This window comes from Camelina sativa, chromosome 8, assembly GCF_030686135.1.
Source record: "Camelina sativa cultivar CO46 ecotype springtype chromosome 8, ASM3068613v1".
NCBI classification, from domain to species: Eukaryota; Viridiplantae; Streptophyta; class Magnoliopsida; order Brassicales; family Brassicaceae; genus Camelina; species Camelina sativa.
This window is the reverse complement of record NC_141887.1, coordinates 25,795,946-25,812,192: the sequence shown is the minus strand read 5'-3', so window position 1 is coordinate 25,812,192 and position 16,247 is coordinate 25,795,946. Positions and strand designations below refer to the sequence as shown.

Below are 16,247 nucleotides of genomic sequence, written 5' to 3'. Positions count from 1 at the left end.
GATATGTCCCATCCTCGAGTTTATTATGCTCCTCCATAAGCAAGCTTATTGTCTGTTAATGGAGTAAATCGTATGATTAGTGTGAGCTTAATTGCACTCACGCTCACCCAAATCAAACCCTAAAAATGGCTCTCTGTATAAAAGGAGAAGATGAACGAGGAGAGTCGACAGAGAGAGAGTGACACTTGGAAATTTATTAGGGTTTCTCTTTCTCGTTGTGTTACTTGAATCATGTCTCGCCTCCTCAGATTCTCTAAGCTTTCTCCACTTAACAATGTGGTATGATTCTGATTCCTGTTTAAAGTTTGTTCTCTGTAGTGTAGTTTTGCTCTTTGTGGTTCTAATCTCTCTGCTTTTTTATTTTGACAGATGAAAGGAAGCAGCTTTCGTTGGTGTTCATCTTCAACGACCACGAAAAACCCCTACTTGATGTATACCATCAGTGTCAAGGAGATTCCCGACGGGAGCCACAAGGCAGATGGACTCTTGTTTGATCCAGCGAGGGAGAAGCTATTTACTGTACGAGACAAATCAGTCCCTAAAGACCTCCTTAACTCAAGTCTGGTTGGAAGCTCACAAGGATGGGGAATTTTCTACGACACGAGTGATGAGGTTTTACGTGTTAGCGATTTCTTAAACCCTTTGGCGTTCAAATCAAACCCAAAGGTGATTCCTTTACCTTCATTGACTACTCTGCCTTTCGATCCAACCCAAATCGAATTCGTGAGGAATGTGGCAATGTCTTCTGATTCTCCTTCTGAAGAAGAAGACTTTTTGGTTGCTATCAAGTTACCGGGTAGTGAGATTGGTGTCTATAGACACGGTCGTGACCTCCCGTGGACTCATTTCGAACTTCCTTTTACCTGCTTGGACAAGTCGAATCTGGCTTATTCCAAAACAGATCAATGTTTTTACTTACCTGGTCCTGGAGGCAACTGCTTGTGTTCATTCGACTTCCATGACAACCTCAACGTCCGTGAGCTACTGTTTCGTGACCTTCCTGAGTTTTCAATGTCCGAGTTCGAGCTGCTCAAAGCATATTCCAGGGAAGAACACTGGGTGGAGTCTTCCTCAGGCGAACGTTTCCTTGTCCAATGGTAATAACACTATTACCCTTTTTAACACAGTCCTTGTTGATGTCCAATGGTAGGACTCTTTGTAACATTGTGTGTGTGTGTCTCGTAGGTACTCTTATGACTCTCAGTTGGAGCACAGAGACCCGAGATTCATGGTGTTTAGAGAGGAGGAGACCATTGATAGCAAATACATGTGTTACACTGAGGACATTGGAGATATCTGCATCTTCCTATCAAACAGTCATCCTTTCTGCGTTGAGGCCAGCTCGTGCCCTGGTTTGCAGCCTAATGCCATCTACATCATCTCCTCTCATCACTTTGCTGTCTACGATCTCGACACCAAAAAATGCCGTCATTTTGAAAAACCCAAAGGTGGACCAATAAAGGCTCCATTCATCCCTCACTGGATTCCTCCCTATTCTATCTAAACTTGGTTGTTGCTATGTTTTGTTGGTGGACCAAGTTTTGTCTTTTGGATTTTGCTTAACATTTGTAAAACAGCATCATCTCACCATGGTGGTCCCTCTTTGTTTCCATGACTCATATTTTGAAACAGTAATGTGATGTTTTTAATCTCTCCAATATTTCTTTTGATTCTTTTCTTCCTACAGAACTTATGAACCGTCAAACGATGCTGAAATCATGATTTGTAGAAATTAATAGCTGTTTTATACTGTGTTAGAGAGTAGGGATAAGTTAGTGTGTAGCTAAAGAGGAGGAGAATTAAAAGCTAATACTGAATACATAGAGCTTTCTGAAGTTGTTGCTTTCCAAATAAAGCAAAATATTTTCTGAAATCACAACACTGAGAATATATATGTGTTATGATCTAACTCTGACTTCTTGAATGCTAGAGCCTAGAACCAGCTCTACTTCTCCTATGCATTTAAGATTCCTTGAGTCTGCAATAGGGAAGTTAATTAGTTTGATTTTGTTTTCTTCAATTGACATTGGAATAACCAGAGTACATCACCAGAATATTGTGTCACAGTCTTTAAAACACTGTGAATACATAATTGGACATTAGGTTGAGATATTTTGGCTTAGATTATGATTGATTTATGACATTGACATTCTTCTCCTCAAGCTGGTTCTTGGTGTTGTGGAACTTGGTCTTCGTGTCCTGTCTCTTGTTTCATCGTCTTCGCGTTTGATTTGGAACGATTTCTTCACCTTCTGCCAACGCAATCCCCAGCTCTGTGTGCCCTTCTGTTTGCTACTTAGCTTTTCATACTCTTGTTGAAGCTCATTGTAATCGCTCTGAAGCTCAGCCATCTTCTTCTTCACATTCTCCAGCTCTTCCTTAAGTGTCTTGATTTCATCATCTCTAGAACCTGCAGAATTTTCTTCCTTTGCCTCCAGCTGCTTGTCTTGCATCAGCATCCTCATCTTTACTTGTTCCGTGAAAAGCACTTGAGTATTGATCTTGTTTTATTACAGGATGTTTAGATTTATCTCAGTCACTTATATTACTCTATGAATTCAAGAAAGGCTTATAGATTTGTTCTGTTTTATTGCATACCTGGACAATAGTTCTCAGAGGCAACCGATCATTTTGTGCAGCGTGTAGGCATGCATCAAGTGATAGTTTCTCACAGGTCATTGTCTTGCATAGTCTTCTTCTATCGTGCTCTGATAGTGAAGGATGAGTCTGAAACAAGGATTAAAATCATTAGCTTTGGTTTGGAGATGAAATCAGAAGAAAAAGATTACTACCTTGAGGAACATATCAATTGCTCTATAGAGACCATCATGGCATTTCCAAGCATTCTCCGGCAACATTTCAGCTAGAACCTGAAACTTAGTGATCGGTAGACATGGATCTTTTGCAATCTCGGCTAGGTAATTGTCCAAGAGCTTGGATATGTTTGGCTTTCCTGGTACTTGTTGTTGTTGTTGTTGCTCATGCATCAGGAAATACTCAAAAATCCTGTGAACCACATCCACATTGTATATAGTGTATGCCTCAGGTGAGCTGTGCATAGATCAACGTCAAAAAGTTAAAAAATTTCTTTAGGTGAAGTTAATATGAAAGCTAATCAAACAAGAGTAGATTTGTCTCACCTGGCTCCTTTCTGCTGATCTTCATTTTTGAAGTTAGGAATAAGGAGGTCACATACATTAGCATCTTCCAAAGCCATGCCGACCCGTTTCTCAAGATCAGATATTAAAGCTGGTGATGCAGAGTAAACAATTGCTGTTTTCAGCATCCTTAATAGAAAGTGACATGAGACTGCTCCATATTGTGGAGGAAGTGCACTGACTAAGCTTTCAATGGTTTCTTTATGTTCTTGACATCCTAAGCTGCTGCTTTCCTCCATTCTTCCTCTCTTCACACTGAACTGCAACTCATTCTTTCCTAACCCGTAACCCCTTACTCCTTCCAAATCATCATCGATTAGCGGCAACCAGTTCTCTGCATACTTCATGATGATCTTACCTGTAATCTCTGGCTTGGCCCTTTTTGCTTTGATAGTTGTTATAACCCTCATGAAGTGATCAATTCTAAGTGTGGCTATATCATTGTATAAACATCTGTCATTGCTGTCTACAGCATCTTCTGGTGTGTTATCATTGCAGGCTTTCCAAGCTAGCAAGTCACAGCATCTTCTTACGATTTGGAGGTTTTCAGCCCACGGAGATAAGCTAGTGCAAGATCTCAGAACAGTGAGTGTATCTCTCCATGAGGCAAATACTACAAAAGTGATGAAAGCTTCTGTCTTGGAGATTAAATTACCGGCTTCAAATTCTTCAGTCATGTACAAGTATTCTGATGCACATCTCAGTGGAGCTACATTGAGAGAATTTAAGTCCAGAGGGAGATTGTAGCAAAATTTCAGAATGGTCTCAAATGTATCTGCTCCACCGGGGAAGTTTTCCAGCTTGAGATGATATCCATTCTCAGAAGCTGAAGGTTGTAGCTCAATAGAGCTTATGTAACCACATTTGGAGATCAAAGGAAACTGTTCATCACAAAATACAATTAAGGTGGTAAACTGACAATAACATGTGTGATAGTTCAAGTTACTCTGTCTAAATTCTGCTTTGCCAATCACTAAACTCATATGTATATATATATATATACACACACTTGAAGACTATTAAGGCTAAAACAACATTTTTCTTTTGCTGATAAAAGTATTACCTTGTGTGCTTTGAAGGTAATATCGTCAACTTGAATAGACAGATCAGTAGGGATTTGAGATTTAACATACCTGCAAAAAAGAAAAAATAGTTCATTAGCTAGCTTAAGCTAAACCTCTACTGATTCTTTGCTCTGCACTACCTTATATAATAAGTATATAACCATCAAAAGATTGCATACCAGGAACGGTCTTTCCTCTCGAAGCTGTTAGCTAATGCAACGTTAACTCTTTTTGGAACTATCATGCTTTTGTTACATATTGGATCAGCATCAGTATCATCTCCAGAGCTCTTCAGCTGGCCTGCAGATGCTGGATTCATTCTCTATGATCTGCAAAACAAAGAAAAATCGAGTAATATCTAAAACCAGCTAGAAGTGTGACTACATTATGTCCGGATAGAGATGAATATGTTGCCTGATATACAAAAATGTAACAACAGAGTGGGGACAAAATATGAGAGTAAATGTGAAAAGAGAGTGTGTGGCTCTTATATGGGAATTCGTTGAGAGAAGCAGTTCTGTAAGATTTGGACCGCTTAATGCTTTTTAGGTACAGAATGTTCTGTCCATGAATATGATATGTCTATGTCATTCGCCATAATCTACTGGTCTGCGTAATCTCCATCTTATATGTGATGACTAGTAGTACTGTAGTTGGTGAGTGCATCTTTGGACGTTGGTGTAGTCTTAAATTGGTTTATTTCGTTACTATACGGCGTCGTTCAAAGATATATCACTATCGTAAGTTATGGTTGATTTTAATTACTTGCTTTGTGTGAATTAAACGTTTCCTTTTCTTATTTTTAAAGAGTAAAAAGGTGTCTTTCTCAACAAATTATGTCAAACGATTATGTTGATAAATTTGCTAAAATTAGGCAATTAATTTTTCTTGAGTAAAAACAATGCAATTAAATTTAATGTAAAACTAATTTTTTAACAGTTTTATTTATTTATTTATGTATGGTAAATTTACGTGGGTGGCGGTTACATTGGTGTAGGCATATAAACGCGTCAAAATCAAACCTTTACCTGAGAAACCGCAAAAAAAGTCAGATCTAAAGCTCAAAACTTTACGGTGAAAGATCATCATCATCATCTCCAATCGGCGCAAAAAAAAAAAAAAAAAATGGCGAGTGTGTCACCTTTAGCCAAGTACAAGCTCGTCTTCCTTGGAGATCAATCCGTAGGCAAGACCAGCATCATCACTCGTTTCATGTACGACAAATTCGATACCACTTATCAGGTTTGATCATCCCCATCCCCCTTTAATTCCCCTTTGATCTATCCGTGAGATCCACGATCCTATAGATCAGATTCAAAAATTTCAAGAAACTTATAGCAGATTTGGTTATAATTTCCCAGGCATTGTTATTTAGATCTTGTTTTTTTTTTTCTCATTTTGTTGTGGGAAATTTTTGTAGGCAACCATAGGAATTGATTTCTTGTCCAAAACAATGTACCTTGAGGATAGGACTGTTCGTTTGCAACTATGGTAATGTTCATGTTCATACCCTCCTATCTTTTGATCTATAATTTTGACCTTAATCATTTTGTATTTAGATGATAAACTCAATGATAAGGATCATTGTTGTTTTGGTATAATGGCTGAATGAATGATCAAGCATTGTGTATCAACCATGTTATTGTTGTTGTGCTGTCATTAAGGCTTCAAGTTTATATATAATGTTGCAGGGATACTGCAGGACAGGAGAGGTTTCGAAGTCTGATACCAAGTTATATCAGAGATTCTTCTGTTGCTGTTATTGTCTATGATGTTGCAAGTAAGGCTTCTGTGACAATTATTGTTTTTCAGCTGTCACGTCTTTGTATGTATATAGATGGACAAAGAGTTTTCAATATTTCTCCTAGATTTTGCAAGGATGCTGTGTTAAAGGTCTCATCTTGTTATATACGGTTTTTTCTTATGTACACAGATAGGCAGTCATTCTTGAACACCTCGAAGTGGATTGAGGATGTTCGTACAGAGAGAGGTAGCGACGTCATCATTGTTTTGGTTGGTAACAAAACAGATCTCGTTGACAAAAGGTAAGAAAACACTTTTTGATGAGACATGGAATCTTTTTTTCGATCATGTGAACTTGACATTTCTGTTTTGACAGGCAAGTGTCAATAGAGGAAGGGGATAACAAAGCTCGTGATTATGGAGTTATATTCATAGAGACCAGTGCAAAAGCAGGATTTAACATCAAGGTGAGAGATGCAATTCTATCCCTCATGATCTCGTTTAAGATCTTGAGATTTCTTGGAATAACGCATTATCTTCTTTTTTTTTTGTTCTGGTGTTGTTTTGGTAACTTGCAGCCACTGTTCCGCAAGATTGCAGCTGCATTACCAGGGATGGAAACACTTTCTTCAACGAAACAAGAAGATATGGTTGATGTGAACCTAAAGACTTCGACCAATTCGTCTCAAGGGGAGCAACAACGAGGTGGTTGTTCGTGTTAAATCAATTTTTAAAATATACAAGTTTGACAGTAACAGTATAGGAAGATTTTTAAAAACAAAAGATTCATAATTTGATGGAACAAATAAATCCTGGTGATGAGGAAAGAGATTTTTTTATGTGGAGACTCTAGTTTTCTTTGGAAAGGTTTTGTTTTCAATATAGAGTTTGTGTAATAATGTGTGAATGCATAAGAAGAAGACTGACAATGTTTTGCTCTGTTCTCATTGCTTATTTCTTTTACAACATACACTGTCAATCTCCATCTTGACATTACTACATAATGAAAAAAAAGACAATTAAAAAGTTTGAAAGAGAGATTCTATTTCTTATATTTATTCTTACTAGTATTGTAAGACATCAGCCAGACAGGGCAACAAATCTTTAGATCTTTTTACTGTTGCCATCCGTATTGCTGGTTTCTGTTATATGCGCCACCACTTTCCCAATGTATTTGGTTACTCCAAATTCAGTCTTGGCACTTTGATTGATCAAATCATATCTATTGAGGAAGTTTTTATTGTCACACAAAACCATCTGAAACTTTTTGATATTGAAATCTTACCGAACCACCAATAAAAATCTTTAAAATCTTTCAATAATTATCTTTGAAATAATCCACCAAATCTATCAAAATATTTTAAAACCGTCCTTGGTGAGCACGCTTTGTTGACAACAAAATCTCAGTTCACTGAATTGAATCAGGATCACCAGCGGATAAACAAAATGTCTCAGTTTCTCTCCAGACTCTCCAAGCTCTCTCCTCAGAAAGATTCTCAGGTAAGTATAAGAAGAGAGAGACCACTTCTTTGTTCCTTTTTGTTGATCTCTCTAATGTTTTGGTATATATTTTATTTACTTTTGGTTGTGAGATCGATCTTTCTCTCTTGGTGTTTGGCAGATTAGCTTTCGTTTGTTTTCATCTTCCCTAGACCGTATTGCACCCTGTTTGGTCTTCGGCAAAGATCCTTTTGGAAATGATGATATAGACTATCTCGATCTTTCCAGCCATGAATTTTTTGTTCCTAAACAGAATATCCCTAGTGAGTTGCTAAAGGCAAAATCAACAGTCGGAGCATCCCAAGGATGGGTCGCTACCCTTAAGAAGCGTGTGGTGTGTCTCCGAGACGATCTCAACCCAAGTGCATCAGAATCAAACCCTAAACGCATTTCACTGCCTCCTCTTGTGACTCTACCTCATTGTCAGACCCAGATTGTCACCAACGTGGCCATGTCCTCTTCTTCTCCTGAGGAAGAAGACTGTGTTGTGGCTATCAAGTTTTTGGGACCTCAACTCAGCCTGTGTAAGGGCTCCAAATGGACCAACATCAGAATCAAAGACCCCAGTTTCTTCACTTCCCATGTCATGTTTTCCCAGAGATATCAGATGTTCTCATTGCCAGCTTCTGGATGTGACCACATGGCATCCTGGGATTTCAAGGGCGAGCCTAAGCTGCAAAAGTTGCATTTTCAAAACCTTCCCAGGTTGACAAAGACAGAAAAGGAGCATTTGTTTTCGTGCTACAGGACTCCACACTTGGTAGAGTCATCAGCCGGCGAAACTTTCCTTGTTATTTGGTACAGGTATATATGGTAGACATGACCTAAGAGTCATCACTCCAAAGACTTTTGTTTGTTTTAGTTTCAATTAATATTATCATACCATATTATTAACAGTGTTACAATATGACCATTCCTAAGGTCCTGCGCTTATGGCATGGAAAATTTGGTAGATTTGGAAACCAAAGGTTTTAGGGTGTTCAGGATAGGCAAGGAAGGAAAGGCTACTTACACTGAAGACATTGGAGATCTCTGCATTTTTCTTTCAAATTCTGAGTCTTTTTGTCTCCTTGCTAGCTCCTTCCCTGGACTTGAGAGAAACTACATCTATTACCTTGATGTCCACGAGCCGAACGAGAAGACCGAGAAGGTGGAGATCGGAGGTTTCAGCCTCTGCAGAGCTGATAGCGATGCAGACTTCTCAAACCACCACATTAACAAGATCCCTTACATTTTCCCACCTCAACCTATGCAATGAATTATCATGGTTTATGTTTTTTTTGGTTTTTTTTTTTTTGCTGTTTGCTTGTGGCTACGCATTTGGATTTGAGTTAGGCAGCTACTTCTATTTTTCCTTTTGGTCTCAAAACCGATATGAAATGCCATTTTCTTTTTTCTTTCAACAATATCTAACTGTGGTGTATGGATACTGTTTCTCATTGCTCATTTCTTTTACAACATACACTGTCAATCTCCATCTTGACAATACTAGATAATGTGTGGCTAATGAAAGAAGACAATAAAAAAAGTGTGAAAGAAAGATTCAATTTCTCATATTAATCTGTTATTACTAGTATCAATTCAGTGTAAGACATCAGCCCGACAGGGCAACAGATCATTAGATCTTTTTACTGTTGCCATCCATATTGCTGGTTTCTACTACCACCAATTTGGTTTTGACCTCTTCCAGAGCTACCAGAGCCACCATACTGACCACCTTGTGTGTAGTTAGGTGGTCCAACCCCGTATGCGCCACCACTTGGCCCTCTAGGACCCGCCACATAAGGAGCTCCCCGTCCTTGTGGAGGATATGATCCGCTGCTGTAACCTCCTTGGTTGTGATTATAAACCCCGCTCTGGTTTCCACTAGGAGGGTATCGGTTTGGACCAGGTGGACCACGCTGTTTCCCGTAGAAGGGGTGGCTGGGTCCAGGAGGCACTTGTGGCGGCGCGTTGTTAGTGGGATGGTTTGGACCGGCAGGCCAATGTGGAGCAGCATGAGACTGGCCACCGTGTTGTACTGGAGGCAAACGAGTGTGCTGCTGCTGTGGATGTTGCAGCTTTTGTCTTTTTGCTGCTTCTTCGTGTTGGCGCTGCTGCTGCCTCTTTTTCTTTGTCTGGAACTCATGTGATGATTCATATGTGGGCAGACTGTTAATATGAAACATTGTTTTAGTCCAAAGAATTTTCCTCATAATCATCTGTCTAGTAAGCGAATGAGTTTCATGAATTTGTAAGAGAAAATCAGAAAATGTAAGAACCTCTTTGGGTCACATGGCAGCGGATCAGTCCAAAAGTACTCAGCATCAAGAGCATCCTTTGCCGATATTCTCTACACCAGGGAAAGCAAAAAAAGAAAAAAAACGTAAGTGTCCTGCCTTATAAGGCATTTCATATCGGTTATAAGGCAGTTTGTTTATGCAACAGTTTGCATATATTTTCAGAAGATAGTTCGCTGCAAATAAAGATAATGGTCTCTGATACCTGTGATGGGTCAAGCACCAACATTTTCTCAAGTAATTCAAGAGCATGCCGATCAAAGCTGTGCAGAAGAGATGAAAAGCCAAATGAAATCTTCTAATCAGAGTACATGTGTAAAAGTGAAGCTATATATTGGTTTACATTACTTACTGTCTGAAAAACTCTCTTACACGTCTCTTCAAGGGACGTGCCGGCTTGAAATTGTTGTACCAAGGCATCTTGGAAACCCCAGGCCAAATGTTTTCATCGGGTGATCCACAAAGCTCAAATATCTTGTTCAATTGTTCATGCTGAAACAATGTAGGATACAGAACATATTTTTTTTGGGATTAGCAATAACATGTAAGCATAACCATTCACAATAAGCTATTGGGAGGAATTTTATGTACACATAATATAGGCAGAGAATCGAACTCAGCCTCTGTGGTTACAGAATAAAAGCGATGATCTATCTAATTCTAATGAACCCCTTAGGTGTCCAGTCCAACGATATCACAATTAAACCAGGAGACCATATAGATTCTTATACTATTAGTGGCATGAAAGCACACTGCAGTAACATCTGAAATGTTCAAAAGAAGTGAGCTTTCAGCAAAAAGATAAAACCCTGACCTCATTTTTCCCATTCAAGATTGGTTTTGCATGCAAAAGTTCAGCAAATATGCAACCAACCGACCACATGTCAATTGCTGGGCCATATTTTGTAGCCCCAAGTAGTAATTCAGGGGGCCTGCCTCAGTACGTGTAAGTCAGCAAAGTAGCAATAACCGATACATTAGCAAAGACCATAATGCCAAGATATCAAGACTATCTCTGTATCAATCATGTAAACTTTAAATGACGGTTTGTAGGCTTACCTATACCACAGTGTGATGACACGATTTGTAAGATTTCCAGTATGATCATGAGAAAACGACCGTGCGAGCCCAAAATCTGCCAGCTTTAGATTTCCCTCATTGTCAATAAGGAGATTTGAGCCTGGACCAAAATCTAGGTTAATAGGCAAGTAACAGACTAAAAGTGAAAACAAAATATCAACAATGTATTTGGGAGAATCACACCTTTAATATCACGGTGAAGAACTTGATTCACATGACAATAGTGAAGCCCGGTGAGCAATTGCTTCATGTAACACTTTTACATGGAATGAGTGTTAGAATAAAGATGAACCGTAGCATGCAAAGGCTTATATAGAAATAAGAAGCTATCTAGCTGTGCAATACCTTGATTTGAGGAACAGTAAATCTCAGTCCAGGACGGTCAGCGAGTCCAGTCAAATCATGATCCATGTACTCAAAAACCATGTATATGCCACCCTTGTATTTGTTATTATCTATAATTTCACGTAGGCACAACCTTAAGGTGAGAACAAATCCTACGTTATGCAGAAAACAAGACAGAAACTGAAATCACATTATTCACTAACCTGGCTTTCCTTGGTCATCCCTGTCCCGACCTATGAAAAATACAGACCAAATTACAAAATTATCAGACCTTTTTAATAAGATATTGATAAACTAATACTTCCAGTGTGACATGTGTGTTCCCTTAAAAACAAACCTGGTGAAGTCACAATCTCTTTCAGCTGAACGACATTTTCATGGTGAAGCTTCTTGAGAATTTTAATCTCCCTGATAGCTGTTATAGGAAACTGCATCATACCAATTGTGAACAATGGGGTTACAATTAAATAACTTTGCATCTCTTTCTAAACATAGTGAGCATCATCATAAAAACTTAAAACCAATATAAAGAGAATAAAAAGCATATACCCCTTCTCTTTCATTATCCATACGGATCTTTTTGAGAGCCACAATTTCACCAGTTTTGATCTCTTTAGCCATGTAAACTTGACTGCAAAAGCAAACAACAACAATCAAACATCCTAAAATCAAACAGCACTATGCATTGTAAAAAAGCCTAATCATCATCATTCATCATCATACAATCAAAAGTCGCTTTTCAATTTTGTCAATCCCTAAGTAAAAAAAAAAAAAAAAAAATCAAAGCCTTTTGAATACCCAAAAGAGTGAAATTGAATTGAAAAAAAAAAAGGAAAAAGGAATGAAATTGAGGAGCAGATACCCGTAAGTGCCTTCACCAATTTGTTCGAGCTTGTCAAAGCAATCAACGCTTCGAGATCCCCAGATCGGAGGATGTTCTTCGAGGTTTAATTGCCCGAAAGCTGCTCCCGCCATCTTCGTTCACGGGACTGCTCCTTCGATTGTCTCAGATGATCCCTGCAGCCGCACGAGAAGCACTCGTTACTTCGTCCTCCCTCCTTCGTCCTTCGTCCTTCGAGAATCATATATAACCTTGTTATTAAGAGCTTCTCCAACGGGGGATTTAGCAGGCCTCTTATGTTTAATTTGGCCCAAAAATAAATCAAAACACACAGAAAAGAATAAGAGGCAGTTCTAATTTCGGATCAAATAATAAGAGATGCCTCTTATTAAGACGTGTCAGCGTCTAGTTTGTTGATGTTTTAATACTTAAAAAAAAAAAATTATTTCGATTCATTTTTCTTCTTCTTCTTCTTCTTCTTCTTCTCCGATAATATCTGTGCAAGGCGAACGATGATATCGACCGCCAGAACGACAATCGGAGGAGATAGAATGGTCGGATGTTTTATTATCATCTCCACCGTGGCCGAGTGTCAACGTCGACTGTGGTGCAGCTAATCGGCCAGTCAATTCATGGAAAACGGTGAGTCTCCTTCACCAAATCGAAGCTTTGCATGAATCCATTCGGAGATTGTATTATACAATTGTCTTTGTCATGGTACGTTTCTATTTCTGTTTGTATGATTTAGTGTTTAGTTAAGGTTGTTTAGAGATTAGGGTTCTTTGATCTTGAAAATTAGGGTTCTTCGAAATCCTAATTTACTTATGTGTTCATAGGCAATGACTAAACTTAGGATTAATGAAATTAGCAATGATTGAAGATGAGTTTGGGCATATGATGTTTGTTTCCATCGGTCTTGTCCATTGTTTGAGAGTAGGAGATTTGTCTCATCACCTTCACTTTTTAACGGCGACTTTGAGTTCACTCAACTTTGCTGGTTGAGTTGACACCGGTGAGATGCAGAAGATGAAAAGCACTTGGTATGGTCTCTGCAAATTTCTTGAAATGTAAGGTTTCCTGAGCTCGACATTGAATGTTTCATTAATTTCATAATGTTTTGCTGAGAGTAGTTACCAAAATTTTTAAAACGATGCCTGCAGTTTAAGGATCTTGAGAATCAGTTGAAAGATTCTCAAGGCAAGTCCCTTGTGTGGCAACAGAAGTCCAAGGATTATGAGAATAAGTTGAAAGAGTCTGAAGGCAACTCGTTTGTGTGGCAACAGAAGGTTAGGGAAGACTGATTCAGTCTCAAACTTATTATCTTTTTAATTTGAATTCTGCTTTTAATCAAGCACTAAACATAGTTTTTTTAAAATCTTATTAAGGCTTGTGGATTCAAGATACATAGTGGAACTTGAACTGATGGCAGAAGGAAGCTTTACAGCAAGCTGCACCCCCGGCTCCAGTTTAGGAATTTGATGATTATATATGTTTGTGGTACTTTTCTCTCTGTCTCTCCAGTCTCTGGTGTTCTTTATTTGAATCGGTTTTCAGATCCTTAAACTAATGGTGACTTCTATATGCAGCCTCTGTTTGTTAATATTTTTGAAAAATATTTTCATTTCATAAATAATATTTTTGAAAAATATTTTTTTTCAAAATTAAGAGCCCCAATAAAAGCTTCACCATTGGAGGAACAAAATTTTTATTAATCTTTTGCAAGTTCTTATTTTAAAAAAGTACAAAATATATTCTTAAAAAATTAACAACCTCAAAATAGCATCCTCACCGTTCTCTCCCCCGTAGGTTTCTTCTTTTATTCAACTGTTCCTAGCGTTTCGGTATCGGTTAATCTAAACCGGCGTAAATCTATGATTTCTTCGGTTTAAAACCGGTTCAATCGTAAATAATTGGTACGCGAAAATTCAGCGATCATCTGGAGTTCCATACTCTAAACCGGTATAAATCTATGAATTGTTCGGTTTAAACCGGTTCAATCGTAATTAAGCGGTACGTGAAATATCAGCGATCATCTGGAGTTCCATACTGTATGTAATAGGAAAGAAAGTCCATGGTCCACTGAAACCAATTATGGACAGTTGTGTATTTAATATAACTACTATATATATAGAGGGGTACTGAACTTTGAACATTTTATATTATTCTTAATATCACTTGTTATTCAATTGATGATTTTTAAAAAAAAATTAAAATCCTTTGTTATTCAACTTAGATTTATGTAAAATCATTTGAAATAATTTACAATTCCTTGTTATTCAATCAATGATTTATAAAACTTATTTGAAATCTACTGTTATTCAAAATATTATAACTTTTTTAAAAACTACTACTTTGAATGATTCTAAGAGATTTTGATTTGTTTTTAGTTGAAAATACTCTCCCTCAAAATCATACCCTTTGAGGTAGAATTTTACATGATTTCATAAAAAGAAGAAAACTGTATTTCTTGGGAAATCAAAATTGAAACAGAAACAGTCTCATCTTGTCACGTCTTCTAGCTCTTCCCCACTCCTCCGCTCCAATCCCACCACCGGCAAATTTGATTGCCTCCTCTCTCGTTAAAAATAATATATGTAGTGATGGATTTAACATTAAATTTTGTTGTGATGGGTTATGGGATGTGGTAAATCCGAAGAAAGTTGTGCAGCTTGTACTTCAGGTAAACAATTTTTTTGAATCATCGATACATTTGTTGGTATGACTTAATGTTTATGTATAAACAAAGTGTATACAAAGAGACTTTTTTTTTATTAGGTTGAAGACAAAATGTGTATACAGTTTACAACAGGGTCGTTCCGTTTCAACATAAACAATCGAAAAAACACAGTTTTGTGTCTGAACCTTTACACAGAAATAGTGGCATAGAGTGGTTTAAGGGTTTTTGTGATCTTCTCAACAGCGGCTTGTAGAACGTCGAGAGATGTGGAATAGGATATTTGAATGCAACTATCATCTCCACCATGAACCATTGCAACCTTTGAAAACAAACAGAGAGCACAAAAAACGAACATGTTAAAACAAAACAAAACATATCAAATCAAAATCTTTCTTAAGACCAAAGTTCAAGATATGTTTTGTACTTCTTGAGGATAAGGAGCTTACCTGAAACTTGTCAAGAAAGTATAATGCAAGAGACGACGAGTCACTGATCAAACCAAAACCTTCAGCTTCTGATCCATAGTAAGCATTGAAGTCAATAAAGAGATATAAAAAGCTCCCTGCAAGTAAACAATGCCAATAAAAAAAATGAATAAATGAGGTAGTAATAGCTTCGAACATAGAAGGAGAAGTACGTGAGGTTCAAAGATCTTAACACCTTCGACATCACCTAAGCTTTTAACCAAGAAATCTCGTCTTTCTCTATCTACTTTAACATCTCCGCAACTGTTTCTCCTCCAGCTTTGCCTAACCCAAATACAAAACAAATGGAACAGATGAAATAGAAAGAGAGAGGGACAGAATCACAGAGAATGTTGCAGAGAAGATAGCAAACGGTCTGCTACTAGAGCAATGCCTATAAAGGACAACACCTCCATCATTTACTTTTTTTTTTTTTTTTTATAAAGTATCCTAAAATCTCCCAAAATCTAATAATAAAATCCCTTCAAATCACAAGTATCTTTTAAAAAATATGTAAAAATTCTAACAAATAACCAAGAATCATCTAAAAGCTTAATCAAATCTTGTAAAATCCTAAAATATTCAAATCCTACCAAATCCTTTAAAATACAAGTTCAATACCCCCTTTAAATATTTAAACAAATTACAAAGAGTGCTCAATCGAACTTGGGACCTTTACTTAACCACACAGTTCGATTGAGTTAAACGGTCTAAACGAAGTTAATGACCCTACGATATATGTAAAGTCAATTTTTTTATATCTTGATTAAGAAAATAAAATAAAATCAAAATTCGAATTTATTATAAATAAGCTTAATTATATGGTTGGAAGGGTTACAAAACTCCGTTCTTAATTCTATTCTATGTGTAATTTCCCTTGTTGACCAAAAATAACTTTCTTTTTCATATGCATGTTTGATTGTTTGGCTACAACTATCTGATTGCAAAGGTTACAATTGCTTTTCTACATTTTAGTTTTTCATCAATTAAAATTTGGAGGCGAATTTGATAAAAATCCAAATATGGTGGAAAAATTAAAAAATGATTTATGTTTTTCTTTTGTTATTTTTGGCAGAGTCAGTGTGACAAATTAAAG

The 16,247-nt window shown here is 37.4% G+C and overlaps 5 protein-coding genes and 2 long non-coding RNA genes across 11 annotated transcripts; 4 read left to right on the top strand and 3 right to left on the bottom strand.

The window, feature by feature from the left end:
- The first annotated feature begins 27 nt into the window (after positions 1-27).
- Positions 28-1,658, top strand: LOC104708078 (uncharacterized). The gene is made up of 3 exons (XM_010424567.3): positions 28-279; positions 370-1,097; positions 1,186-1,658. The coding sequence occupies exons 1-3, from the start codon at positions 232-234 to the stop codon at positions 1,502-1,504; spliced, it is 1,095 nt and encodes a 364-aa protein (XP_010422869.1). The 5' UTR covers positions 28-231; the 3' UTR covers positions 1,505-1,658.
- A 338-nt stretch (positions 1,659-1,996) lies between these two features.
- Positions 1,997-4,880, bottom strand: LOC104708077 (BTB/POZ domain-containing protein DOT3-like). 2 transcript variants are annotated; one of them, XM_087462747.1, is made up of 7 exons: positions 4,402-4,609; positions 4,222-4,291; positions 3,814-4,039; positions 3,141-3,722; positions 2,793-3,051; positions 2,599-2,727; positions 1,997-2,501 (listed from the first exon to the last, which is right to left on the bottom strand). In XM_087462747.1, the coding sequence occupies exons 4-7, from the start codon at positions 3,566-3,568 to the stop codon at positions 2,136-2,138; spliced, it is 1,182 nt and encodes a 393-aa protein (XP_087318873.1). In that variant the 5' UTR covers positions 3,569-3,722; positions 3,814-4,039; positions 4,222-4,291; positions 4,402-4,609; the 3' UTR covers positions 1,997-2,135. The 2 variants fall into 2 exon arrangements, with proteins under 2 accessions (XP_087318873.1, XP_010422868.1); XM_010424566.3 differs by having other exon boundaries at positions 3,141-4,039; positions 4,402-4,880.
- A 334-nt stretch (positions 4,881-5,214) lies between these two features.
- Positions 5,215-6,905, top strand: LOC104769228 (ras-related protein RABH1e). The gene is made up of 6 exons (XM_010424564.2): positions 5,215-5,464; positions 5,643-5,713; positions 5,914-6,002; positions 6,156-6,267; positions 6,342-6,432; positions 6,544-6,905. Exons 1-6 carry the CDS (start codon positions 5,348-5,350, stop codon positions 6,685-6,687), a joined length of 624 nt encoding a protein of 207 aa, XP_010422866.1. The 5' UTR covers positions 5,215-5,347; the 3' UTR covers positions 6,688-6,905.
- Positions 6,906-7,248: 343 nt separating this feature from the next.
- Positions 7,249-8,871, top strand: LOC147940475 (uncharacterized). The gene is made up of 3 exons (XM_087462748.1): positions 7,249-7,465; positions 7,587-8,269; positions 8,387-8,871. Exons 1-3 carry the CDS (start codon positions 7,412-7,414, stop codon positions 8,721-8,723), a joined length of 1,074 nt encoding a protein of 357 aa, XP_087318874.1. The 5' UTR covers positions 7,249-7,411; the 3' UTR covers positions 8,724-8,871.
- Positions 8,872-8,992: 121 nt separating this feature from the next.
- On the bottom strand, positions 8,993-12,365 carry LOC104708074 (cyclin-dependent kinase C-1). The gene is made up of 12 exons (XM_010424561.3): positions 12,032-12,365; positions 11,719-11,800; positions 11,507-11,597; positions 11,373-11,402; positions 11,170-11,279; positions 11,008-11,080; positions 10,804-10,924; positions 10,559-10,676; positions 10,097-10,236; positions 9,950-10,007; positions 9,727-9,797; positions 8,993-9,616 (listed from the first exon to the last, which is right to left on the bottom strand). Exons 1-12 carry the CDS (start codon positions 12,142-12,144, stop codon positions 9,094-9,096), a joined length of 1,530 nt encoding a protein of 509 aa, XP_010422863.1. The 5' UTR covers positions 12,145-12,365; the 3' UTR covers positions 8,993-9,093.
- Positions 12,353-13,671, top strand: LOC104708073 (uncharacterized). Of its 4 annotated transcripts, none has more exons than XR_015564330.1 (4): positions 12,353-12,652; positions 12,948-13,077; positions 13,171-13,296; positions 13,396-13,671. It is a non-coding gene; the product is annotated as an uncharacterized LOC104708073 (long non-coding RNA). The 4 variants fall into 4 exon arrangements; XR_015564328.1 differs by having other exon boundaries at positions 12,353-12,727; XR_015564329.1 differs by having other exon boundaries at positions 12,429-12,652; positions 12,847-13,077.
- A 1,107-nt stretch (positions 13,672-14,778) lies between these two features.
- On the bottom strand, positions 14,779-15,497 carry LOC147940474 (uncharacterized). The gene is made up of 3 exons (XR_015563734.1): positions 15,348-15,497; positions 15,134-15,249; positions 14,779-15,006 (listed from the first exon to the last, which is right to left on the bottom strand). It is a non-coding gene; the product is annotated as an uncharacterized LOC147940474 (long non-coding RNA).
- Positions 15,498-16,247: the final 750 nt, after the last annotated feature.

What these genes read in the sequence shown, in the direction of transcription:
- LOC104708074 (XM_010424561.3), bottom strand. Translation starts at nt 12,144, where the DNA reads ATGGCGGGAGCAGCTTTCGGGCAATTAAACCTCGAAGAACATCCTCCG. An exon ending in ATTGGTGAAGGCACTTACGG is followed by an intron (nt 11,801 to 12,031) that starts GTATCTGCTCCT and finishes TTGCTTTTGCAG; the next exon opens with TCAAGTTTACATGGCTAAAG. An exon ending in TCTTGAATGGGAAAAATGAG is followed by an intron (nt 10,237 to 10,558) that starts GTCAGGGTTTTA and finishes ACATTGTTTCAG; the next exon opens with CATGAACAATTGAACAAGAT.
- LOC104708077 (XM_010424566.3), bottom strand. Translation starts at nt 4,541, where the DNA reads ATGAATCCAGCATCTGCAGGCCAGCTGAAGAGCTCTGGAGATGATACT. An exon ending in TTACCTTCAAAGCACACAAG is followed by an intron (nt 4,040 to 4,221) that starts GTAATACTTTTA and finishes TGTGATGAACAG; the next exon opens with TTTCCTTTGATCTCCAAATG. An exon ending in CTCTGAGAACTATTGTCCAG is followed by an intron (nt 2,502 to 2,598) that starts GTATGCAATAAA and finishes TAATAAAACAAG; the next exon opens with ATCAATACTCAAGTGCTTTT.
- LOC147940475 (XM_087462748.1), top strand. Translation starts at nt 7,412, where the DNA reads ATGTCTCAGTTTCTCTCCAGACTCTCCAAGCTCTCTCCTCAGAAAGAT. An exon ending in CTCCTCAGAAAGATTCTCAG is followed by an intron (nt 7,466 to 7,586) that starts GTAAGTATAAGA and finishes GGTGTTTGGCAG; the next exon opens with ATTAGCTTTCGTTTGTTTTC. An exon ending in TTCCTTGTTATTTGGTACAG is followed by an intron (nt 8,270 to 8,386) that starts GTATATATGGTA and finishes ACCATTCCTAAG; the next exon opens with GTCCTGCGCTTATGGCATGG.
- LOC104708078 (XM_010424567.3), top strand. Translation starts at nt 232, where the DNA reads ATGTCTCGCCTCCTCAGATTCTCTAAGCTTTCTCCACTTAACAATGTG. An exon ending in TTTCTCCACTTAACAATGTG is followed by an intron (nt 280 to 369) that starts GTATGATTCTGA and finishes TTATTTTGACAG; the next exon opens with ATGAAAGGAAGCAGCTTTCG. An exon ending in GAACGTTTCCTTGTCCAATG is followed by an intron (nt 1,098 to 1,185) that starts GTAATAACACTA and finishes TGTGTCTCGTAG; the next exon opens with GTACTCTTATGACTCTCAGT.
- LOC104769228 (XM_010424564.2), top strand. Translation starts at nt 5,348, where the DNA reads ATGGCGAGTGTGTCACCTTTAGCCAAGTACAAGCTCGTCTTCCTTGGA. An exon ending in ACTGTTCGTTTGCAACTATG is followed by an intron (nt 5,714 to 5,913) that starts GTAATGTTCATG and finishes ATAATGTTGCAG; the next exon opens with GGATACTGCAGGACAGGAGA. An exon ending in ACAGATCTCGTTGACAAAAG is followed by an intron (nt 6,268 to 6,341) that starts GTAAGAAAACAC and finishes CTGTTTTGACAG; the next exon opens with GCAAGTGTCAATAGAGGAAG.